Here is a 25204-nt window from a genome sequence, read left to right as displayed (position 1 = left end):
TTTTGCCAAAAAGCAAGCAAAAAGGAAAGCCTTGCTTGGCAGGTGACCCGAAGGGGTGGTTTCCAGGTGACAGTGCAAGTGCCTCATTTCTGGTTACACTGTTTGCTATCAGGAGCCCCATTTATACAAATCAAGAGCTTGGCTGCTCTGGAAGCCCATGATTTGTGGGGTTGGCAGCACAGTTGTAACAGGGGTTTTTAAAAGCTACTGCAGTGAGCTGACAGTGCAGATCAGGTGATGGTTTTGATACTAAGCATTGAGGATTACAAAGATCCATACTGAAAATCTCTCTTTTTTGTGTGTGTGCTTTAGAATAAAATTCATCATAGCAAATCTCTATCATTTTCAGCATGGGGCTAATATGGGTGTTGAAATGAAAAGTACAGAAACACTTAATGCTTTTCTGAGAAAGACCATCCTGTGATTCTGACAGGTTAAGCTTTATCGATGCAAAAATGTTTGTAAATGGAGAAATTTCAAAGGCCCAAGAACATTTTTATAGGAATTCGAATAAGCAAAGGTACTTTTTTTTTGCAGAGCAGGACTTCTAGCAGGTTTTCTTAGCTGTGGTCAAAATTTTTCACTCTTCCATACTAAAAATGGTTATTCTCTGTGGTTGAAATCAAGAGATGTTCTTGTCTCCCCTTTTCCCTAACAGATTTTCTCTCTTTAAGGGCTCAGGGCTGTGCCCTGTCCCATCCCTCCTTTCCTCTTTCCTCCTTTCTACCCGAGCCACAAACTTGTCTATTTTTCAAGCTTTTTTGCCATTTTTGAGGGCATGTTTCTGCGATGATACCTTTTAAATACAAGCACTGCCCTCAGTTGTGTGGATATTTCATCTTCCTGGATGTGAAGCTGGGTGCTGTGTCCAAGTTTCCTTTGCGCAGTGCCAGTACCAAGTGCATTCATCATGAATAAGAAGTGGTTTCTTTCTGCCTTCAGTATCAGTTCCTGATGTCGCCTTAACTCCTCTCACACAGGAGCTATTTGTAGAAGAATTAGTTTTTTTGCAACTAGGAAGTTAGCAAAGTTGGTCACGTTGTAACTGAGTAACTTGACAGGTTAAGCTCAGCTTTCCCGTGCAAGGCAGAGTGCTACCGGTGCTGCTCCGGCTTCATTAATTATGGGGAAAGCTGTAAACTCCTGCCAAGTCACGCTGCTGGGGAAAGCCTAAAGGTTTTCTGTAATTGCACAGGATTTCTAGGCGTAAAGGTAGCTGGATTGAATATCTGGATGCTCTAGGCCGAGGAAGATCTGGTCTCCTGGGAAGAGTTACAAGGGCTCCGTGGCCTTCTGCACAGTGCGGCTGCAGCCCTTCCCTGAAGTGCCCGGGGATGTCCCGGGAGGGCACCCTTGCTCCGGTGCATCCCGAAAGTGCCAGATTCCGCTTATCCGGGTGGGCCGGCCTGAGGCCATGGGCAGCAAGCGCTATTCTCCCGATGCAGGGGATGTCCTGTTTGCTGTGTGAGCATGCCTGGAGTTTTTGCCTGGATGGAGGCTGTATGGCAGCCTTAATTACAGGGTGGCACTGCTGAGAAACAGGCTTTTGGTGGAGGTGAGTCTGCTGAGGAATGCTGTTACCGTGCTGCAAACGTGTCAGCGGGAAGACCTGGAGCGTTGGGAAGCTCCATGGCCGGCTTGGCCGGCACACGTGAAGCGAGCAGGTTATACTGCTCTGTGCTTGTTATCCAGCGTGTTTGCTTTGCAGGGATCCCACGGGATGCCAAGAGCTTCGTCTGTTTATGTAGTTACTAGAGTGAGATCTTTGAGTATAACAGGGCTGTCTTGCTAACTCACAGGATCTCCAAGAAAGTCACCTTACTGTGTGATCTATGTCTAGCAAAAGTGCTAAAATTCCCCCTCCCATCTCAGGAATGAGATGGGAAGCCTTAAATCTCTTTCTAGTGAAATAATTCCTCCTAGGTGGTAACTTCATGAAGAAATGAGCAGGACCTCATGCTGAAGTCTCTTCTTTTTTGAGTCTCCCGCAAAACCTAGAGCTTGTAGTGGGGCAGTGGTATCACACAAGACCTGATGCCCGTCTGAAGACTCTTTTTTTCTGTCTTCACTGGAAACTCGCATCTTACCATGTAAGATCCATGAGTTTGACTAGAGGGCTTGTTAAATATTTATTCATTGGATTTGATTTTTGGGGATGGATTTCTAGGCAGGCAGAAGAGATTCACTTTGAAGGAATGCAGCAACTTGAGAAGCTCCAATCTGTAAATTGGCAACGCAGCGCTGTGTCTGTCAGCAAGCTGTGAAGGAAGAAGCATGAACAGCAAAGAGTGATTAGGCCATGTAACACAGCCTTGAAAAGTGAGATAACTGTTAGCAGGCGTCGAGTGCTCAGCAAGGGTCTACGAATGATGCTGCAGAGCTGGACTTTCCTGAAAACGGTTTAGGTTGACAGTTTAAGTTAGTCCCAGTAAAGCTACATGCCATAGTAACTGTGATCCTTCTATCTAGAAGACAAGCTCTGTCTTTCTGATGTGTTGTGTTGGCTTTGCAGTGCCCCGGCCTTGCACACTACGCTAGATTTGCCATGAAAAAACCCTGAAAATGGCCAAGGAGCTGAACTCTGTGGTAAAGAGTAAAACAAGCGACTTCAGATTGCCTTTTCTTTTTGGGAATGCCACTGAGTTGATATCTAACAAATGCAAATTATTAATAGATTTAGTGGAGTACAGGGGAGGACACCTTCTCATCCCCAGCTTTTTTGTCCAGGTTTATAAGCTGATAAACCACCTGGTGCAGAAGCTCCAAGGCGACAGCCTGAACTGTTGGTCTGCAGTGTGCGAGAGGTGTCCCCCGTGCTGTGAAAATAACAGGGGACTCCAGGGCACTAACTGTGGTCTGAAGTATGATGCGTGGGTTTTGGAACCCTGGTCCCCAGGGAATGACACTGCCTTTAAAGAGGCCAACTAAAAGCATGGTAGATGCTGATCGTCATCAAGAGAAGGAGGGTAGTTTTCCAGAAATGTTCCCGGGTGACACTGATTGAGCTTCAGAAATTTGGAAGCTTCTTTTCTAGAGCGTTCAGCGAGTTGTGCTCACTAGAAAGGTAAAAACCTTTCGTTGTGATCTGGCTTGTTTGTAAGACGAATCTCTTGGGTGCCCTATTTGCCCCAGAAAAGAGGGCTTGTAAAGCATGCAGAGCTCCAAACCTCTCCTGCGTGCAGCTTCGTTAGCTCACACAGCTGCACTCAAAAATTCCACCCTCCTGCATTTAAGAGAACATGGTGACTTCCAGCAGTAACTTTACTAAAGCCCCTCTGAGTTAGAATTAAGCACATGGCCAAGGTGTAGGAGCAGCTGGAGAGGGCAGGTCTACAGTAAATGATTTTATTTTCCAACCCGTTGCCTGCTCTTGGCTTCTGAAGATGGGCTAGTGATCTGGGCTAGTCTGAACTAGGACTGATCAAACCTTTGACAACATTATGAGAGAGCATCATTGTAATTTTATCTCTTGATTTGCATTCAGGTCTGCCTTTTGAAAATTATATATATATATATTTGGAAATAATCTCTGTATGAGGATGGTGAGAATTCAAAATTTTGAGAGAGCATTTATGCTCAAAATTTGTCTTTTGCTATTAATGCTAGAAAAGATAAGGCAAAGTGAAAGATTTTTTGGTAAAATGGTACTTGCTACCAATATATTTACTTAAGGGTAATGTCTTAGGAGGAGACTTCTGGGCTGTGAAAATAGTGTCAAAATGTAACTTGTTTTGATAGACAAATTAGAATCACTTCTGAAAAAGGGTTGTATGTTCTCCTGCAAATAATTTTAGCAATAAAATGTAGACAAGTAAGACAAGCTTTAAAGCCTGAAATAACTCGCCTGTTTTCTTGCAATGTGAGTGGCTGTTTCAGGTGTAGAAGCCCTGTGGAATTCAGTCTGGCTGTTGCTCCTGTGCGTCGCCCGTGCTTGGCTCCCAGCTCCGCCGGGGCCTGCCCTCCCGCGCGCCCCGGGGGCTGCGTTGGACGTGGCCAGGCCTGGAAGGGCTCTGAGCCCTGCCGAGCGTCACCTGGACGGGACAGCGCCTTTGCCAGGGCATCGGGGTGCTCCACTTGCCAGCCAAGGGCTTGTATGTCCCCTGCTTCAATGCAGGGAGCTTGCTTCAACTTTTTTTTAAGAGCCCCTGAATTCTGTGAAGGTGTCTACACCAGAGTGAGTAACTACTGTTTTACTGGCTCCTATGTGCAGATGGTGCTCCTAAGCGTGTTTTTTTTTGTTTTATTGTTAGACTTTATTTTGAAAGGAAAACACAGCACCAGCATTACTGACTTACCATTCTAGGCATCTAAAATCATCTGGGCTGCATCCTTGCTGAGCCCTCCATCCCCAGACCAAGGTTTGTCTGTGTGCCCGCCCCGTGCCAGCGGCAGCGTGACCTAGGCCTCGCCGGGTCGAGCTGCTGCACCCCCCGGATGCCACCGTGGCTCCTGCGTGAGGCACGGAGGGTTTTGCCGACCCTGCTCGGTCGCTGAGCATGGGCAGTGAGCCAGAGCCAGCACAGCGCTGTCCTGGCTTTGCCACGGTCCTCGTGGGGCTGAGGACGCGTTCAGAGCGCTGTGCTTCAAGCTGCTGCCTCCGCGAGTGACCCCGTGTAAGTGCACTGCTAGGAAAGTACTTCGACAGGGTCGGAAAGTAGTAAAGTGGGCAGTATTTTTGAATCTCACACCTTACTGCCAAAAATCAGTTCAGTTTTGGTTCATGTGCGCAAAGCAGGAAGCGATGACGTCAAAGAGATATTAGTAGGATGTTGTTCGTAGATAACTGATATCATCTGTGCTTGTTTCATCCATTGCTGTAATGTACAGAAGAGGAGTTAGATGGCAGTTCGCTGCTGCTGCTCTGCTGCTCTTAAGGATTATTGGAAGTAAAGATACAAGATGTGGTCCAAAAGATCCTGACAGATCTCGTCCTTAGGAAATCCTCCTTGGGGTTTTACTGAATCCTTCTGTTGCGCTTTTGAAGGAGCCCTGTCTGTCCCAGCTCTTCCTGGGCGGCTGCTCGAGGCCCTGCGAAACAGGGTATGTTCTGTCGTGTTTACCTCAGTGAGGTGAAGAAATAAAATCCTTCATCCCCACTCCTGAACATTCACCTTGTCTGAGGTGCTACTTAATGCAAGTTCTTCATGTACCATTAACAAAGGATGCATTTCTGGACTATGCTTCTCACCTCATTCTTTGGGCTTTTTTCTGACTTTTCAGTTTTGTCTCAAAACCTGCGTTTGTGCTGGTGGTGCAAGACCTGAAGGAAGCAGAGGCTTTGGTTGGAGCAGGGCTAGCAGGTGATAGCAGATGAAGATCAGTGAGACGCTGACAAACACGAAATCACAGGTCTGACACCTGTGCACGAGCAGATGAACGGCCTCGAGTGTGTGTTAGACCACCCTGTGCTGGGGCTGCCTGAGAAGGGGCATCGCAACCACGGAGTCGGGTTTTGTTTTCCTGAGTATTATTTGACTTCTTACACTTGTATGCATTGATCTCCTTTGTCCAAAGCGTAGGTAGACACCAGTGCTGTGTGAAACGATTGATTGAACTATGGGCTCCATCCCAGAGTAATTATTTTAAGGTAAACTGTGATAATTATGAACTACTAGATAAAAATAGAAGTGAAGTATTTTCTTTGTGCTTAATACAAACTTTATCCAATAAGTGAGGGTAAAGTATCTGCTACTTCTGCCAGAACACTCCATTTCTTGCAATAGAACAGAAGGGGATTTCTCTGATGCAGGTTATCAACTCCAATTCTGAAGCTGAAGAGAATTTCATTTCTTGTGACTTCCAGCTTCCGTGTTCAAGCCATGAAAATATACAGGACTTTCAGAAAACTTCTAAGAAAATACCTCATGTCACAAGTTGCACTACCTTTTCTGTCCCTTTGGCTTTCCCACAGACACGAACTTGGTTGTGGCCCTGTTTTACTGAGCTGGTATCTGTGTCTCGCCTGGTAAAGCTGGGGAGGATCACACTCAGGAGTTACCTGTTCACATCTGCTTACCCGAAATCTGTAACTGTGATAGTCCCCAACATCCTGTTGACTGTGAAAGTGGTTAAGGAAGTTCTTGCTTCAAATCAGGGTGTTGATTGAAGGTGTGTAGCTGCGTCCGAGCAGCCCGTTCTCTCACAAGAGGAGCTGTGTGTTCTAGTGCGCCTTGGAAATCAGCCTCAAGCTCACCTATGGAGTTTGATAAAGCTTCTGGATTGTCTGGCATTGCGTTCTATACTAGTCAGCTGTGCTAGGAATTTGCTCTTCATTAAGCTATTAAATTGTTGTGGTGTTAAACTGGCAGAAAGCCCCTTTTCAGATGCCCCCTGAAGCTGTGCACTGCGCAAGATGCACTTGCTGCTCGGGGCTTGGGGTAGGGCTCGTCTTTGTGCAGGTCCTGGAGCTCCCCACGCTGTTTTCTTGGCATCCTAGGTACTTTTCTCTTTAATGTGGAGCTCTTCAGCCTGTGTGTCGATAGGTTAGATGGAGAAGTGCTGGGTCGTTTCTTTCTAGTCAGAAAAGAATCTGTTAAGAGCCCTGTACCTTAACAGTGGTATCTGTTAAGATACCACTGGCCTTGCTTCTGCCAGCTGCTGCAGCCGCGTTACCAGATGGCTTTGGTGAAGAGCGCTGGGACAGAGAACTGCCCTGCAGCACCAGACTGAAGGGGCGTCCAGCTGCCCGCGGCCTCGAGGCCACGGGCTGGCCACGCCGAAGGAGAACGGCAGCAACGAAGGAGAACGGCAGCAACGGCTCGGCTGGTGCCTGCCGCCTCCCAGGAGTCTGTCCAGCAGGATTTTCCTGAACTCCTCAGTGACCGGGTCACTGTATTTAATGTTAGTAGAAAGCCTATCCAATCTGTTTTCAAATTCACTTGTTTTTAAAGCCTTTGCAGCATCCCATGGCAATGACTTCCAAACCTTGATTGCTTGTTGTATGAAAGTCACTGATTTTCTTTAATTTCCTTACAAACACGCTCTTCGGTTTTAGTGGTGAGTTATAATTTTGCATTGAGAGTGGCACCTTCTCCAGTTCACCAGTGACTACAGATTGCTCCACATATGGAAGTATCTGCGGTAGCTCCTAAGGTCTCCTTGCAGAATCTTCAGCAGTAAGCAATCTATGGCAAGGGGAACAGCTTTAGTGCACCATATTCCTGATGTCTTTCATTTCTGAAGATGTGCAGTGATCCATTTTATCTTTATTTTACTATTTATTTTATAGTAAGACTGTAGTAAGTCAAACGCTCTGCTCAGACGAGTAGTTATCTGTTCAGGTAATGCCAGATGCCCTTACAGTTCTTGTGAATCCATAATATGCTAATAAGACTGTAATAATGTAAAAAGTTGTGATCACCTATGGGAGAAAAAGATGAATGCAAACAGTTGTGGCGAATGGTCTTGAAGCTGATTTTCTTGTTCGTTGTCTGGAAGGAGACTCAGAGCTGGGACCTTGCAGAATTGTGCCTGTGTGCAGGTGTGGGTGCTGCTGTCCAGCCGCTGCAGAAGCGCGTGAGGGGCCACGACTCGCTGCTGCCGTGGAACAAGACAAAGTGGCTGGAAAGCAGGCGCGAGAGCAATTGCAGCAAAGGTTAGAAGACGACTGAGCACTACAGCAATAAGAATCTGGCATGGGTGTTCTGAATCAAGGGGAGATGAAAAACTGAGCAATTATTTAGTTGCTACGGTAAGCCTGCAAAAGGAGCCTGAATGAATGGGTCTTTGCAATAACAGGATTCAACGTGGTAATTTTTGTAGCCTGTCTCCTTCGTTCCGTGTCCCGCTTCACCGATGTCTGCTCTGCTGCCTTGTGCTGCTGTCCATTTGGGAAGGCGCAAATGAGTGATTCGGTTCCTTGTGCAGTTGCCCATGAGATTTTGAGGAGCAGAACATGCGACATCCTGCTCTGCAGTGGAAAAGTCATGCGAGATTATAAGCTATGTTGGCACCTGTGTTGAACTTTAGCTGGTGTGTGAACAAATGGCTTCTTTAACTTGAAATGTCGTGGTGTGGTTTTAGCTGAAGTAGGAAACCGAAGTGAGCTGTCACTGCGACTTGGCAGCTGGACGGAAGGGCCAGGACGTCTTCCAGGAGGCTGCGTGTGATAAGCAATGAAAACAGCTATTTTGGAGCAGGAGCTCTGCAGCAATAGTAGTTTATTTCCCTTCGTAGGATGCAGGTCCATGGTGTGCCTTACTTGCTTGGGAAATGCTGTGTGCGAGTGCTTCAAAGAGCAAGCACTGACAATGGAGACTTGGCAAGGGTGGTTTCTCCTTGCCGATACCTCATCCTATTTGCAGCCAGCAGCTTTTCCTCCCAGGACTAACCAGATGCGTGAAGTTGAGACTAGAAAGGGATCTGGCCTAAGAGACCAAGGCATTTCCTCCAACTACATAAGGGCAGGATCACATACATGAATTTCTGTTGCAGATCTCATGCCCTCTTGATGTGCAGAGAAAGGTGGTTCTCTGACCTGTATGTATCTGTCTCCTTTAGTGCCTTAAGAGCTTGAAATGATTCAGTTATCCAGCTTAGTGTCAGATGGCCATTTCTTGTGTTTTTCTCTCTCCTTTTTGTTTCCCACTTCTGGGAGCAGTAGAGAGCTGATTCCTGTCTCCCGCACGGGGTTGTGCTTTGGGTCTCCAAGTCCTGGCTCGGGTTGCCCAGAGAGAGGTTGTGGAGTCACCTTCCCCAGAGACACCAAAACCTGGGCAGGACCCGACGCCGTGCGGTGAGCCCTGGGCACCCCGCTTGACTCGCGGAGTGGGACCAGATGGCCAGAGGTTCCTGCCAACCGCGGCCCCTCTGTGATTCCTGAGACCCTTTTGGCGTACAGGCAAACTGCTGTCCTGCTCCTCATAAGCTAAATCCAGTCCCTCAACCTTTGTTCAAAGGTCATATTAAAAAGAAAAAAAATCCTGTGGGTATTTCTGCTGTGCTTTTCTATTTTATTTAATGTGGTGCTCATATTTCCTTATGATAGTCCTAGGTAAGGCCTCAGTGCTGAGTTGAGGTGACTTCGTTCTCCTTTTTCCCTTTATTCGTGCTCCTGGGTGCACCGTAGGGCAGCAAAGGCCGGCACTGCCACAAGAGCGAACGTAGCCGTCCATGTAGTTCCTCCATGAGCTGCCCCAGGGAAGCAGATCTACATTTTTTTTTTTTAATCTCTCTCTATACTTTAGTACTAAAGGAATTCCCCAGGCCAGTTTTGCAGTTGCTGTACCCAGACACGCAGCATACCCCTCCGTGAGAGCACCAGCAGCATCGCAGGGGATGCCCCCTGGGGAGATGCCCCTCGTGGCCCCTTAGGCTGGCGGCAGACGCAGCTTAGGTTCATGCGCGAGGTGTGAGCTGTGGTGCTTGAGGGCTCTTATTTATAGCCCCACTCTATTTAATAGCAGTGGGTAGAAAGGTTATGACCCCAAGAGTTTGGAGGTGGAAGGGGGCAAGCGGCCAGTAACTTCTTCAAGCCTTGTCAAAAAATGGAAGCCAGAGTCCCTGGCTCTGTTTTCTTGCTCTGCTTGTCTTCACGCAGGAAGGTTGGAGCGGCACCGTGGAGCAGGATGCAGACATTGGGCTGTACTTGCACTCGGGGTCTTCAGAGCTTCTGTGGCAACAGAAGCAGTCTTGATCCTCAAGAAAGAGGCAGCTTTTGTGGAGCTGAGAGGAGAGGTTTGGTCTCTAACCATAAGGATGTGCAGCGTGGGTAGCACCCACTTGCAATTTCTCATTTTGTTGTGTTCCGGGTAGGGTGTTGGAGCCAGGGAAGTAATGCGCTTAGTTCTAAGCGAGCATCCAAAGTAATTATTTCCAACCTTTGTAGGCTGTGCTTCGTTCCAGTCACTCAGTAAACGTTTTGCGTCGTAGATGGCTCATTGGAAGGACGGAGGTGGAGATTTTCGTCCTGTCAGCAGCTTGAGCGCTCGCAGCCAGCGCTTACCAGAGTTGCAACAGTGATGTAGGGCTGGGTAGCTGTCCTGAACTGTTTTCGGGATGGAGAAATTTGATAAGTATCGAGTCTTACATTAATAAAAAATTAATTGGAGGCTCTCAAACAGGGGACCTACATTGCCTGAAGAGTGTTCAGACCTTTCAGAGTACAAGTTCAGTACTTCTGCTGTAATGGTTGCAGACTGGGAAGTGAGGCACGCGATCTAAAGCAGTCCTGCGGAGGGGAGCATCCCACACAGCCCCACCTGTGGAGGCAGCAGGGGGGTTCCCCTATCCTGCCCCCACCAGAGGGCTGTATTTAATTTAACAGCTGAGAAATTGAAAAGTCACTGGTTCAGCACTGCTGAAGGTAGTTAATGCAATTGCCCCACGTGTTTCTGTACAGTATTGCATGTGTCAGTGTAAGCTGTGCCCCTCATGCAGAGGCAACTGTGCTGGAGTGTCTGCAAATGTCAAATTGGCTGACCTTGAGGTGTAAAAGAGTTAAAGATAGAATGAACTGTGTGGAGTAAGATGACTATTCAGATGAACCATAATGTCAAATAAGGCACAAAAAAGCTTACAGTTTTGGTGTTTAAGTGAATGAGATAAGTTCTTGTTTATGGTGCTGTTTGTTCTCCATGGGCCTGCAGCCTTAGTGTGGCAGCAAAGAAACTCTTTTTAAAACAGAAGCTATTGCAAAGGTTCATTTGGGCTGAGCCTTTCTGCTTGGGTACTGGCATGTCAGTACAGCGGGGGTATTATTTCCCATATGCTACAAATATCTGAAATTTTTATTTCAAATTTGCTAGACTTGTAGCTGTATCTCTGTAGTTCAGAATTGTAAACTATTGGGAAATAGAGCTAATAAACTTTATGCTAAAAAATGGAAATTTTCTAACTCAAAAAAGAAAGCAAACAAACAAAAGGATATTGAACCAAATTTACTTTTGAGTTGAGCAGGAAAAGAAAAATAACTTCAAAACTTGTAGTAGAAAACTCCTGTTCACGTTCAGATAACCTGAGAAGTCGTCTGTGGAATTATTCTCTCCTCCTCAAACTTATGTCTTTGGGCTTGATCCCTGGATTTCTCCTTCCTCCCTTCAATGATTTCCCTCCCACTCCATCTCCACAGGTGCAGGAACTGGAAATTTGGGACATATACTGAAGCTGCCAGTTGAAAAATAGTTTTGCCACTGCTGTGATATAATTAAATGTTCAGATAATAGACAAATGTTAACAGTTACTTTTAAGTAGACAATATTTTGGCATGTTTGCAAATGATTTTAACTACTAGTGCATGTGGCTGAAGTCTAAAATGGTGTCTTTGCATTTCTTTTGTGTGACTTTCCTACTAACCTGACTGATGAACGAACGGGCACTGAAGGAATTGGTAAATTGTCCACTGCCGATGGCAAAGCCTTCGCAGATCCCGAGGTTCTCCGAAGACTGACATCCTCCGTGAGCTGCGCGCTGGACGAGGCTGCCGCGGCGTTGACGCGGATGCGAGCGGAGAACAATCACAATGCAGGACAAGTGGACAAGTACGTACCGATCCCCCCGCCCCTGCTTTCCTAAGGGGATGATGCAAGCTTGCATTTTTCATTTAAAATACAGTTGTTTCTTTACTAAAGGTCCGCTCTGTTAGCTGCTAAAGTAAAGGTTTTGAGTGTTAAGGTGTAACTATTCTCACTTGGAGTTTTTAGCTAAGAAGTGCAAGGAAAAAGTACAGCACTCTTCTCAAATTTCAGAAAGTGTTGCTCTTTCTGCTTATAAGGTAGCTGATTTCTTTTTCAAGTGGTTTTAGTCTTGGCTATAGAAGAGCTAGTGATAGTTCTGTGCTTCCTGCCACAGTGCAGCTATGGGAAATGAAAGGATCTAGCTCTTTGCCTGCCTTAAAAGTTGGAAGAGAGTATTAATATTTACTAGGCAATGATTTACTCGTAGGCATGGGGGAAAAAAAAGCCCTCAGTATCAGGTAACTTTTTGTAGATAATAATTAATTAGGACAACATTTAAGTCCCAAGATTATAGATCTGAGGATTTGCCTAGGTCTCAAAAGCCTTCTACTGCTTTGGAAATTTCAAAGCAATGTTTAGAGCTCCTTGAATCATTTTTTCACTCTGATAACTGGTATAAATTTTTCACAAACTGTTGGGATGGTGTGACTGTGTGTACTGTCGAACTTGAGATCAAAGATCGGATATTTAAAATCTGAGTTTTTATTCCTATGGAAGGGATTTTGAAATTCAGACTGGAATTTATAAAATAAAATGCTTACAGTAAGTCATTGCTCAAAAATTAAATACAGATATAGGAAGTGATCTTGTCCTAAGTGAAACTGGAGAAATTACAGGTGAATCAAAACATGGGAGGATAAAGTGTATTGGAGGAACATAATCCAACATAAGGAAGCACAGAGGTGGAAGAAGGGTCAGGTGGTCTGGGCAGAAGCTAGACACAGTGTCTGAGCACGCAGAGACGGCGCGGCTTGGAAAGCCACAGCCTCCCTGGGTTTGAATCTGGCAAGCGGCCTCAAGGGCAAGATGATACCAAGCTCAAGGAGTATCAGCTGCAAAAAGAAGACAAGAGACAAAGTGGGCCTGCCGTTGAATATGGCAGGAGACCAGGTGACAGGGGACACGGGAAAGGCAGAAGTAAGAATACCCTCTTTGCATTGATCTTTACTGGTAAGATTTGCCTTTAGGGTTTCCAGGCCTCCGGGACTGGTGGGAAAGTCTGGAGGAAGGGAGACTTGGTAGAAGAGGGATCAGGTCGGGTAATGTGTGAGTAGAGCAGATATGCAGAAGTCTGGGACCCAGCGGGTGGGTTGTACCTGCAAGTGCTGAGTCGTAGAATCCTTGAAGATGGAAGGGACCTGTAGAGATCCCTAGTCCAGAGAGAGATCTCCCTAGAGATCATCTAGTCCAACCTCCTGCACACGCAGGGTCACCTAGAGCACGTGGCACAGGACTGCATCCAAGCAGGTTTGGAAGATCTCCAGAGAAGGAGACTCCACAGCCTCTCTGCGCAGCCTGTTCCAGTGCTCTGTCACCCTCACTGTCAAGAATTTTTTCCTTAAGTTCCTGTGGAACTTTTGATGCTTCAGGTTCTGGCCGTTTCCTCTATTTCTGTCGGTGGCCACCACTGGAAAGAGGCCAGCACTATCCTCGCTGCCTCCCTTGAACTGTTTATAGACACTGCTCAGGTCCCCTCTCAGCCTTCTCTTCTTCAGGCTGAACAGGCCCAGCTTCCTCAGTCTTTCCTCATAGGGCAGGTGTTTCATGAACCAGCTGATGTCACTATGAGACAACTTTTGATTACTGTTGAATCCCGGAAGGGTTGAGGTTGGAAGGGACCTCTAGAGGTCATCTAGTCCAACCGCCTGCTCCAGCAGGGACACCCAGAGCACGGAGCACCTGGTTGCATCCAGGTGGGTTTGGAAGATCTCCAGAGAAGTAGCCTCCACAGCCTCTCTGGGCAGCCTGTGCCAGGGCTCTGGCACCCTCACAGGAAAGAAGTTCTTCCTCACACAGAGATCATAGAATCATTAAGGTTGGAAGGGACCTTTGGAGATCTTCTAGTCTAACCCCACTTATGAGAAGAGATGGAACTTCCTGTGTTTCAATTTATACCCGTTACCCCTTGTCCTGTCACTGGCCACCACCGAAAAGAGCCTGACCCCGTCCTCACTACATTCTCCCCTCAGGTACTTGCACATTTTGATCAGATCCCTCTCAGTCTTCTCCAGGCTAAATGGGCCCAGCTCGCTCAGTCTTTCGTCACACAACAGATGCTCCAGTCCCTTCACCATCTTCGTGGCCCTGCGCTGGCCCCTCTCTAGCAGCTCCACATCCCTCTTGTCCTGGGGAGCCCAGAACTGCCCCCGATGCTCCAGGTGCCTCCCCAGAGCTGAGCAGAGGGGCAGGATCCCCTCCCTGGCCCTGCTGGCAACGCTCCTCCTGGTGCAGCCAGGAGCCCATTGGCCTTCTTGGCCATGAGGGCACATTGTTGGTGTCAACCAGAACCTCCAAATCTCTCTCCAAATTGCTGCTTTCCAGCAGCTTGTTATCTTGGGAGAGTTTTTTGAGGACTGGAAGAAAAGAAATGTCACCTTCAGGAAGGAGAGGTTTGGGGACGTATAGGTCAGTCTCACGTCACCTAAGTAATCAGGGAGGTGAACTGCAAACTCTGCAGAGCTCAGCAGCTGGGCAGCAGGAGCACCAAGTGCAGCTGGAGGCCTCAGTCCCAGTGGTCAGTACTGGGTCCCGGCCTGTTCAACTTGCTCCTCAGTGACCTGGATGAAAGGACAGCGCGCCCTTGGCAAGGTTGCTGCTAAAAACGAAACAGGAGGAGTGGCTGGTGTAGCAGAGGGTTGTGTTGGTAACTGGAGGCACCTTGAAAGGCTGGAGGAATGGGCAGAGAGGAACCTTGTGAAGTTCAAGGAGATGGTCCTGCACCTGGGAAGAAGCGATCCCACGCAGTGGTACAACTAAGGACGGAGTGCCTGGCTGGGAAAGAGCTTTGCAGGAAAGGACCCGGGTTTCCTTGTGAACAGCAAACATGAGCCAACATGTTTGTTGGCAAAGGTGGCCATCAGCTTCTGGAGCTGCATGAGAAAGCAGCCCTTGAGGGAGGTCATCCCTCCTCTTTTTCCTTTCAGCCCTCATGAGACTGAATCCAGAGTATTATATCCAGCTCTGGGAGGACATGGATACACTGGAGCAATCCAGCAAAGGCCATAAAGATGATGAAGGAATTGGAGCATCAGCATACGAGGAGAGGCTGAGAAAGCTGTGACTGTTTATCCTGGAGAAGGCAGGGCTCAGGCGAGAGCTTTTTAAGATGTGTAAATATTGTAAATACGCCCTGGACGAGAGTAGAGGAGATGAGGCCTGACTCTTCTCAGTAGTGACTGGTGGCAGGACAAGAGGCAATGGTCACAATTTGAATTACAGGAAAATCTACTCAAACATAAGAAACTTCTTGACTATGAGAGTGCTGAAATGGTGGAATGAGCTGCCTAGGGAGGATGTAGAATCTCTGTTGTTGGAGATGCTCAAATGCTGCCTGGACACAGCCCCAGGCAGACTGACCCTGTTGAGCCTGCTTTGAGCAGAGCGTTGGGCTTGGCAGACTCCAGACTTCCTGCAACATCCGTGATCTTGCAAGAACTGCTGAGATGTGTGGCCCAACCAGAACCAAGTCTGAGTCCCATTCTTAATAGCTCTTTCCTAGAACAGAATTGGTTTCAGAGTTGGTCGCTCTATGGAGCGGCCTCTCCTGTTGAGATCCCTCTTCCAGGGCCTGTCTTGCAGGTTAGGTTGCTCCTAACGGGCAGTCCCTGTGGGCAGAAGTGCCTGAATACCCCCCTTTCCTCCCAGCTGATCCCAGGGACTCGTGTTGTAGAAGCCTGGCTGCGTGCAGGTCACAGCAAGGCTTTTCTGCAGCTTGGGTCACGAGTGCGTGGCTGTCCCTTGTTCCCTGTGAGGAGAAGGTGGCAGGTCGCAGCGTCTTGCAACTGTTGCTCCATTGTGCAAGCTTGCATAAGTAGCCCAATAATAAGCATGCACAAACTATTAATTAATTTGATTAAAATAATAATATAATGCAAACGAAGTTTTCAGATACTGGATGTTATCTTCAGGTCAGTTCTCAGTTTGCAATCTATCAACTGCTGCAAGGCTTATTTCATTTTGGAGCATGTGGCAAATGGGAGGTTTGCTCGAAAGAGGGACGTTAATATATAGTTCACCAGTTGTGATCTCTGCAAGTGAGTTGAAGATGCAAATTTGTATGCTTTCCTGAGGAAACCTTTGGACTCAAATTTCTTCCATCTTCAGAGAGGAGAAATTATGGCAGGAACTTGTATTTTCATAAAAGCAGAGTAGAAGCTTGAGGTTCGTGAGCATCTGAAGCTCGTAGTGAGCTTGGAGTGGGTCACCTGCAGCTGTGTGCTGTTCCTAACAGAAGAGTCTTCCTCCCTTTGACTCTCCCACCAAAACCTTAATTGTGATTCAGATCCTGGTGGTTCAGGGGTTATGATTCCCTGTATGCAATTTCCTGATTTTTTTTTTCTTTCTATGCGCTGTGGAAAAGGATTGAAAGGATAGATGACTTGGTCTGAAAATAATTGAAGCTCAGCTCACCCCCTTTTTTTCAGATTTGTTTAGCATACTTTCTGAGGTCAAAGGGCACCATCTCTTGATTGCAAAAGTTAATGATAGTTAAAGTAGTGATTATAGATCTTCTGAGCTTTTAGACACCAAGACCTGGGGATGTGGCTTGTATTTTTTTTCCAAGTGCTTGGTTCGTATTTACTTATGTAGCTTTTATTGTTTTTAAGGGTAGGTTATTAGTTTTCCACATAGGATTTGTTGTTACTGCTGGTATCAAATTGTCAACAAGCTTGATAATATATGAGAAGATGCATAGATGAAATCCTTGCAATGCTCTTCTCCATTCTCTCTTGAAGATTAGGTCATTAGGTGTGGTGAGGATTTTTCTTGAATTAAAATGTCTGCCTAAGTTAAGAAATCCCTGTTTCCGATTAAAAGAAGTGAGCTCTGGGCAGCACAGAGAAGGAAGTCAGAGACACAGCGGTCAGGAAGCTGGGCTTGCTGCAGAATTAGTGCTCTCTGTGGCACCGGGCTGCTCACTTGGGCTTTTTCTCCACGAGGGATTTGCCTTGGTGCTGTAGTCCCTAGTTTGTCATGCTCGTAACTGGCTGGCGGAGCATCACGTGCACACAGGCTGTGTACAGCATCCGGGACGTTTACCTCTGTATTTTGCAAACACCACAAATTGCCCAGGTTTGAAAGCTTTTCTTCTGCACTAGGAGTCTGTATGAGAACTTACTATCGGAGTTAATAGGTGATGAGGAGACGCATTAGGTATTAGAAAGGTCCTTGCTTCCATGCCTGTCAAATAGGCATATCTGGCACACAGGTGATGCACTTAATATATCTTTTTATATGTATACATTTTAAAAAAAACCTCTGCCAGGTGTGTTTTCTATTAAGGTTTTTTACTAAAGCCATGAGTGTCAAAGTGGAGCCTTGCTCCTTGCATAAGGAGGGTGCCCATGTCCTGGAGATTTCTCTCAGCTCCTGTGGTCGCTCCTGCTTTGCAGTCGCAGTTTGGCAGAAGCGTGCTCAGACGGCGACGTCAACGCTGTCCGGAAGCTGCTGGACGAGGGAAGAAGCGTCAATGAACACACCGAAGAGGGGGAGAGTCTCCTTTGCTTGGCCTGTTCAGCTGGGTATTATGAATTGGCACAAGTAAGTAGCAAATATAGTCACAGCTAAAGCTTTAGGGAGTATTGCCTAAGGGGTTCTTTGATAGCCGAACATTTTAGCTGTTCTGATTAAAATTAGCTTTTATTAATTCTGGATTACTGATATCATTCACCTTGTTGAATGGACTATGCCATCTTATGCCCTTGTTTTTAAGGAACTTGTTTTTTGTTATATTAAGGAACGTTGTTTTTTATAAGATAGTTCTGTGTTTCTGGCATTGTTCTGGATGCAATTAAGCTGTTCTGACAGGCAGACATTACAAAAGGAGCTAAATGAGTGTCGAAATAAAAACACAAGTAATTATATACTCAACTCAGGTCTTAATCACTCAAAAAAAATCTATTCTATATCAACAGTGTATTAATTTTGGGACTACCTTTATGCTTGCAGATCATGCCTGTGATGATGCTCTAGATGTGCCCAGTTTGAAATTTTGATTCCAGGGGAGCTTATAGGGAGGCAACTGCTTGCTTTTAAGCTTAAAATAGTCTGTGCTGTGGTCGCTAATGCAAGTTTGTCTCTGTTATCATTCTAGTTAGTGAATTGCCCTGTGATATTTAAAAATGTCAATATTGCACTGTAATGTAGTGCTGGCTTTAACAGCTATGAAAGTGCTCCAGAAAAGCAGAATTTCCTAAAGAAGAGCCTGGTATAGGTATAAATAACCCTAGAGAGGACGGTTGTTCTTCCTTGCTAGGGGTATTACTGCAAGGGGCTTTACTGGGGAATCATTCTTAAGCCCCTTTGAACTAAAAGCAAAATGTAGCTTATTTATCCATTACAGTGAAGTCTTTTTCTTTCAGGTGCTACTAGCAATGCATGCAAATGTTGAAGATCGGGGGAATAAAGGAGACATAACTCCCTTGATGGCTGCTGCCAGCGGGGGCTATGTAGATATCGTTAAACTTCTCCTTGTTCATTGTGCAGATGTCAACGCCCAGTCTTCAACAGGTAACTGGAGAGCAGGAAGCAGAAAAAAATAATGATAGTAGCATACAAGGCACACGCTACTGTTCTGAGCATCTATGTTTTTAAGTGTATGGTGGATTTATTTACAAAAAGATATGACAGGGACCATTAAGAGCAGGTCGGATAGTTGTGTTTAATAATGTCCAAATAAGATTCTTATGATAGCTCTCAGCTCTAATGAAAAGTGTTATTCCTCTGAAAAGCATTTTCATAAAACCCAAAACTGTCTAGTAAGAAGCTCTTGGAGCATGTTTGGACAAGGTCAGTTCTTTTGGTGTTTAGCTTTTTACTGAAAAGGAGAGACAGTTCTTTGATCAGTATCTGTAAAAAAAAAAAAAAAAAAAAACTGGCTGAAAATATTAACCTGCAGTTTAATTTTACTAAACTTAAAATACAGTTCAATCATTGTTCGTTTTTTGACAGATGTTTCAATTATGCAATGTGTGTTTTGTCCTGATGGTTAGCCATATTAATTAAGGCTCTTGACTATAAAATTAGCTTAAAACTCACTGTAAAAATTAAAATGAGCCATATGTGATTCTCTCTCATGTTCAGAACGCATGTTTTAAAATGCAGTCGTTTATTTTCATCCAATAAAAGCCTTTCAAGGAGTCACAGAATACTGGATAAAAAAAAAATCCTTTTACACTAGGCATGAAAATTATTCATTGATATCTTTGACCTTTTCTGTGCTGAAGTAGGCAACGTGATTACAAGACAATCTTGTTGTTGTTTTTTTTCTTATTGGCTTAGTATTAGAACTCTTTCACATTGTAGTTTTGATTGGGTTGTATACCAAAACTTGAAATTAGTGGCAAGATTAACAGATCTGTCAGGTAGAAGGCGGCTGTTTAATGGTAAACACTTAGTTTTCTGCAGAGATTTTAAAATCTAACTTCTTTTTCTGTATTTGAGGTGGGTGCTGGGAAGGAATTTCATATAAGCTTCTCTTCCACAGGGAACACTGCACTCACTTATGCCTGTGCTGGGGGATTTGTTGACATAGTGAAGGTGCTACTGAAAGCAGGTGCTAATATAGAAGACCACAATGAGAATGGACATACCCCCTTGATGGAAGCAGCCAGTGCAGGTCATGTTGAGGTTGCAAGAGTATTGCTGGAATATGGTGCAGGAATCAATACTCACTCCAACGAGTTCAAGGAAAGTGCACTTACACTCGCGTGCTACAAAGGTACAGTGTGGAAATGGCCGTTTGAAGAACCTTTCTTCTCTTACCTTGTTTTGGGTCTTCATTGTAATGCACATACTGGTGTCTGTCTAGTTGAAGTTTCCAGGCAAACCTGATTGAACTTTTTCTTAATTGCTTTGAAATACTAGATTTAAACTCCGTGTTGGGAAATATTGATTCTTGTTGGAGTTGCATTAAGTCTGTGCACTAGAGTAGATTATTACCATTATTATTCTAACAAGAAAATTGTTTTTAAATTCTCAGTCCGGTTAATTGACTCTGTAGCCACATGGGTGCTATATGTGCACTACATTTGGACCTATGTTCAACGCATGAGAAATTAATTTTGTGGCTGGCTGTGTCCAAACTTGTTTGTGTTTCCCTCAACAACTGTCTCAGTCTTCTGAGACTTCTCTGTTAATTGTTTGGACTGGGTGAAGTTGCAGCAGATATCCCCAGAATACATGGTGGAAAAAAATGCCAGTATTTATTAGCAAATACTTTCCCTCTGTATAGTTTTTGGAGACACCCAAATTGGATGGGTATTTTTAGTTCTTATAATGTAAAGCTTAATAAGAAGAGTGATATGAGATTTTTTTTATAACCAGAGATTTTGCCAAAGATCTTTTTTTTTTCTCCATCAGTTTGTTACATACAATTTTGTGGCATCTTGTAGAAGGATGTCCACTGAGAAGACAAAATCTGTTGCTTGTAGTAACATGGAGTCTGATGTGATGGGAGCCATCACTTAGTCCTATATATGTTTGGGCTTTTGGGTTTATCTTGATGAATGTTCTATTAGCTAAAGCGAAAACAAATTTTGGTACATCCAGTAGGAGCGCTTGAAAATAGTGTCAGATAACACAATACAACGTGTGTGTGTGTGTGTGTGTGTTCTCAAAAGTGGCTGCTGTGATTAAAAAGCTTGGGGTCATGCAGCTGTGACTTATCTTTAGAAGATAATTTTCTTTCCCTTTTTTCTTCTTTCCCTCCAAAATATATGCTGTTTGGAACATTTAAATAATTTGTCACTATAGAGCTGAATAAAGAATGAGTGTGGGCTTGTGTTTGTGTGTGTGTGTGTGTTTTGTCTTTGAGGAAGGCTGCTGCCTCATTGCTGACAGCCTGTTTTGCACTGTGAGGTTTCCATAGCTTGCCATTACAATTTTCAACGATTGATCTCAGGTGCTCTGCGCTACTATAACCTTGTAATATTAAACGCTTATTTGTTTTGATCTGTTTCATTTGAAGGCCATTTAGACATGGTTCGTTTTTTGCTTGAAGCTGGAGCTGATCAAGAACATAAAACAGACGAGATGCACACAGCGCTCATGGAGGCCTGCATGGTAAATCAGCTTTTGCACTGCTCCCTGTCCAGGGAGGGGGTGAAGGGGGTGCTAAAGCGAGTCTCTGTTCACCTGTCCCAAATGCAGTGTATTTTGGTTGTGGTAAGAAAGCAATTGGTGCAGTTAACTCCCCTGTAGGCCCCTAACTGCCCATAGGGAAAAACTGTTCTGACTTTTGGGTGGGTGATGTGTCCTTTTAAATGCTTTCTGGGTGAAGTGCAGAGGTAGCTAATTTGCAGTGCGGTAATAGGTTGAGTGCAAGTTGCCTTTTCTTTTGCAGCTTATAAAGGCAAAGATGGAAACTAGCCTTTTAAAATAAGCTCATACAGATCATAGTCTGGGAGGCATGAGCCTTGCAGAAGTGCATTGAATGGGATGGTTAATGAATTACATGTATTTTCACCATGCAGGAAGTGCATATGCTTTAGGTAGAAATGGCGCTGTGAGTTTATTTATTTATTTATTTAAAAGAAAAGGTAGACCAGAAGTAGCTTAGTGATTTCCCAGGCAATTCAAACAATTTCAAAGCACCCAATAAAAAACCTTCTCTTTTCAAGAACCCCATCTTAGTACTGGGTGCTCTGTTGTATCGGAGCATGTCCTTGTGTTTTTGTCCAGAGCTGTGAGTGGTCTTTCATCAATTCTTCAAGCTGTGGAACTTCTTGGAGAGAAGAAGAGGAATTTTGATCTCATAGGAAGCCCTGAGAATGGAGGAAAGCTTAATTTGCCCGTATAGTCCCTAGAAGATGGTCTGTAGTGTTACACTCAAACCTTCTTTTGGCTTAGTTGCAAGATAATGATGTGAATGGTCAGATCATAGTTTACCAGGCTAGGTTGGAGGCTTTTCATAGTGTGGTAGCAGTAGCATCCTCAAGCACTCTTCCCTGTCTGAGAGCCTGGTGTCAGTGTGCAGTTCAGACCAAACGGTGGCTACATATTAGGTTTGCCTGCTCTGTTCTGCTTAAGTGGGGGTCACCTCCCCACTTTCAGCAAGATACAGTTCAAGCAATGGTTCCACATGCAGACTATAAAGTATCTTCCTTGGGGAAGATATCCTTGTTGGGCAGGAATAAAGCTGTGCGTGTCTCCAGCACGTTCTTAGCTCCCTGGGGTATTTCAGACCAGTTACCCGTTACTGAATGTGTATTCTCAGTGTGTTTGGAAAGTACTGGAGAGAAAACTGATCCCTTGAAGTCCCAACTTCATGTTTAGCGATGGAGTTTGTTCCTCTCCTTGCCGTTACCTTGGCTCTGCCCTTCCAGAAGGGAACCATTCAAGCACATTGTTTTGACTTTTGCCAGTCTTCACTGTTCTCCAACCCCTGAATGCTGCAGGGTTGCAATGGGAAGCTGAGCTGCCCGGCCTCTCTTCATGGCTGAGGTTGTAAGTTCCTCCAAGAGGTTCAGTGCTGTGTGCTGGTCAACTTCGAAACTCTTTCTAGCTCTTCTAGTTCTAGCTCTTCTATTTTCTGCTCTTTACGGATACACAACTTTATTTAGATTTTCTTCAGGAAATTTTTATAAATACATCTGCTTTTTTACTCCTGTAGTTGAGCTTTCTTACATCTTCCTGGGGGAGCAATGCTCTTTTACTTCATTGGGTATATATGGTCAGCACATGTTGGGACTAGGTTAGAGAATTAATCTAGGTTAACTGGATCTGTTGAGAACCCCTCTGTGACAAAGCAAAGCACTGCTGGTATTGCCAAGTCATCACAGCTGGCTCATGGTGTTTCCTTCCACAAAAACTCAGTATATCCTTGGATAAATGCAATGTCTAAGGAGAGGTACTGAACACATGTGGGATGTGCAAGTTCCCTTTGCATGCTGAGCTTGTCCAAGTCAGTGTCTGCTGGAGAAGGGTCTTGTATTAAACACTCCCTGATGAAACCCTCACAACTCCCATGTCTCGCTGGGCAGCTTCGTTCTGTTCAGGACTTCCCCTCCTAGCAGTGTGTTTTACTTGCTGGTGTGTTCCCCTTTCCCCAAGTTTGGGCTCAGTTTCCTTAAGGAATGTGAGTGGAAGATGCCATATGTAGGATCTTCCACTTCTTAATGTCAAAACTTCTTTGCATGCTCCCCTTTCTCAAACATAATGTGACTCTCCACAAATCACGCCTGAAGTGACACAGGAATTTTTGGTGCACATTCTCTTCCAAGTAATTTCCAGCATTATAGTAAGAGTTTATGGAGAAGCAAGCAGCTATGTTTGTGTGTTTTTGAAAGGAATCAATGGACTTCAATGGCAATCCTAGTTCTCTTTCCTGTCTGGCAAAGATTCATTCACCCCAAGGACTTTTGATTTATTCCAATCTCCCCTTCTTTTTCCTACCTCACTGTAACCTATTTTGTTTTTTCCATGATTTTTCCATTTGCCCAGGGTCTGGAATCTCTTCGAGCTGTTTGTAGAAGCCATTAATCAATTATGAAGAAAATTTTTCTTCCCATGCTTGTTTTGTGATTTAGTCATGCATTGGGTGTATTTGTGGTACTTGTTTGCTTTTTATATTACGCATGTGTCCTTGATTTTTTTTTCTGGATATTTAAGAAAGTCCACTCCCCCAAAAAGAAAAAGATTGTTTCTGATGCATTTAAGTCTAGAAGAACTCAGGTGGAAATCTAAAGGTCAATTTAGTTCAAGCATTACTATAATTTTCATAAATGGAACCACCATAACAAAACCAAACCCTCTAAATCCTTCTCAGATCTGGTTGAACAGTAATTGTGGCTATTGCATGTAAAGACGTGACTTTTGTTTTCGTTCCTGCCTTGTAGGATGGCCATGTAGAAGTAGCTCGCTTGCTTTTGGACAGTGGTGCTCAAGTGAACATGCCTGCAGATTCCTTTGAGTCCCCGCTCACTCTGGCTGCTTGCGGGGGACACGTAGAGCTGGCAGCTCTCCTGATCGAAAGAGGAGCAAACCTGGAGGAAGTGAATGATGAAGGTTACACTCCTCTCATGGAAGCTGCGCGAGAAGGCCACGAGGAGATGGTGGCATTGTTACTGGCTCAAGGTGAGATAAGGGAGTACTAAGTTTCATTTCTTTTCTCTTCATTAAGAAGGGTGCAGTGTTGCCTGTTTGTCTTGAGTTATTCTATAGAGTGCAAACTCTCACCATTTAGCACGCGATTGTCACTACTTTACTGCTGTAATTACAGGACAAAGCCAGAGCGCCTGAATCACAGGTGATAAGCCTTCACCTTCCCACCCTGTCTGGTCAGTTAAATTAACCGCTATTTTGTTTCCTAGGGGCAAATATAAATGCACAGACAGAAGAAACACAGGAAACTGCTCTTACTTTGGCATGTTGTGGAGGGTTTTCAGAAGTAGCTGACTTCCTTATTAAGGCTGGAGCTGATATAGAACTTGGTTGCTCAACACCGTTGATGGAAGCTGCTCAAGAGGGTCATTTGGAATTGGTGAAATATTTGCTGGCAGCAGGTATGTGTACAGTATGAATGGTCTGTCCCACAAACAGTGTAGCATCAATATTCCTTGTGATTTAGCAGGTATTTGGTGGTGGTAGTATAACAAACTATAGTCGTGACCATAACAGAAAGTAGAATATTGTACGTTCCATGTTAGCAGTGTTTGATACTGTTAACAGGGGGAAGAGCCTTTACAGAGCACTGGATTCTGATTCATTTCCACAAAATATCACTGCTCATTAGGAACGTTGTTTCCAGCTCTCTGCATTTAGGACAAAATGTTGCTACAGACAATGCTCGTTTTTATATGCTGTTCCTGTTTTCACTGAGCCTTATTGTCTGCACCAACTCTCTGGATAACCAATGCTTTAGGAACCGGGCCCTGAAAAACAAATGTGCAAGAAAGTTTGGAATGTGCTGCCTTCCTTTAAAGGATAAGGTTAAATAATCCTGCTGGAGTTGTGGGTGAAATGACCCTTCAGCGTTCATCTCTCAGTTTTAAAGTTGATAGGGACAAATTATAGCGAGACTATGAGAGGAGAGAGAAAAACAAAAAAAAAACAGGACAAGGGGAGAGAGGAGCATTGTGGATGTTTTCCTCATAATGCAAAGTGCTTTATTCGATATATATTTTTTTTTTCTTAAGAATAAGCATAAAACTCTCTGAATTTGTAATTCTAGAAAGCAATGTTCATTGCTCATCGAGGGACAGTAACAACTGTGTCTCTTTGTGCAATGATACCAGCATGTGACACCAGTCGACAGCTCCCTTGGAACTCTGCTCGCACTTCAGTTCTACTGATAGTATAAAAAGTTAATTGAGGAGCCCTACTTCGGAATCAACGTGTCTCTAAATATATCTCAGTATTTAAAAATAAGAAAATGGCTAATCACACTGGCATTTTTATAGAAGAATATGTTAAGTAGTAACAGATACGCATATTTTTCATGTAGTAGACATATATGAAGCTAGTCATTATTTGAGCATAAAATAGTTCTAAAGACCAGGGAAGAGGTGAAACTTGTTCAAATGTATGATCAC

The 25204-nt window shown here is 44.7% G+C and overlaps 1 protein-coding gene across 9 annotated transcripts in view; it reads left to right on the top strand.

Annotated features, from left to right (window-relative positions):
- The window catches only part of ANKHD1 (ankyrin repeat and KH domain containing 1), a 117471-nt gene that overhangs the window by 29912 nt on the left and 62355 nt on the right, over positions 1 to 25204 (top strand). For all 9 annotated transcript variants that reach the window (XM_088522663.1, XM_088522661.1, XM_088522660.1 and 6 more), the window contains exons 3-9: positions 11321 to 11477; positions 17066 to 17213; positions 18035 to 18182; positions 19159 to 19392; positions 20641 to 20735; positions 23510 to 23747; positions 23984 to 24175. In XM_088522663.1, the coding sequence (XP_088378789.1) occupies positions 11321 to 11477; positions 17066 to 17213; positions 18035 to 18182; positions 19159 to 19392; positions 20641 to 20735; positions 23510 to 23747; positions 23984 to 24175 (1212 nt within the window). The remainder of the gene's footprint in view (positions 1 to 11320; positions 11478 to 17065; positions 17214 to 18034; positions 18183 to 19158; positions 19393 to 20640; positions 20736 to 23509; positions 23748 to 23983; positions 24176 to 25204) is intronic.

Source organism: Tinamus guttatus, unplaced genomic scaffold (genome assembly GCF_059628265.1).
Source record: "Tinamus guttatus ecotype Peru unplaced genomic scaffold, ASM5962826v1 Tinamus_guttatus_pri_ptg000155l, whole genome shotgun sequence".
Taxonomy (NCBI): Eukaryota; Metazoa; Chordata; class Aves; order Tinamiformes; family Tinamidae; genus Tinamus; species Tinamus guttatus.
This window is presented reverse-complemented; position numbering and strand designations above follow the sequence as displayed.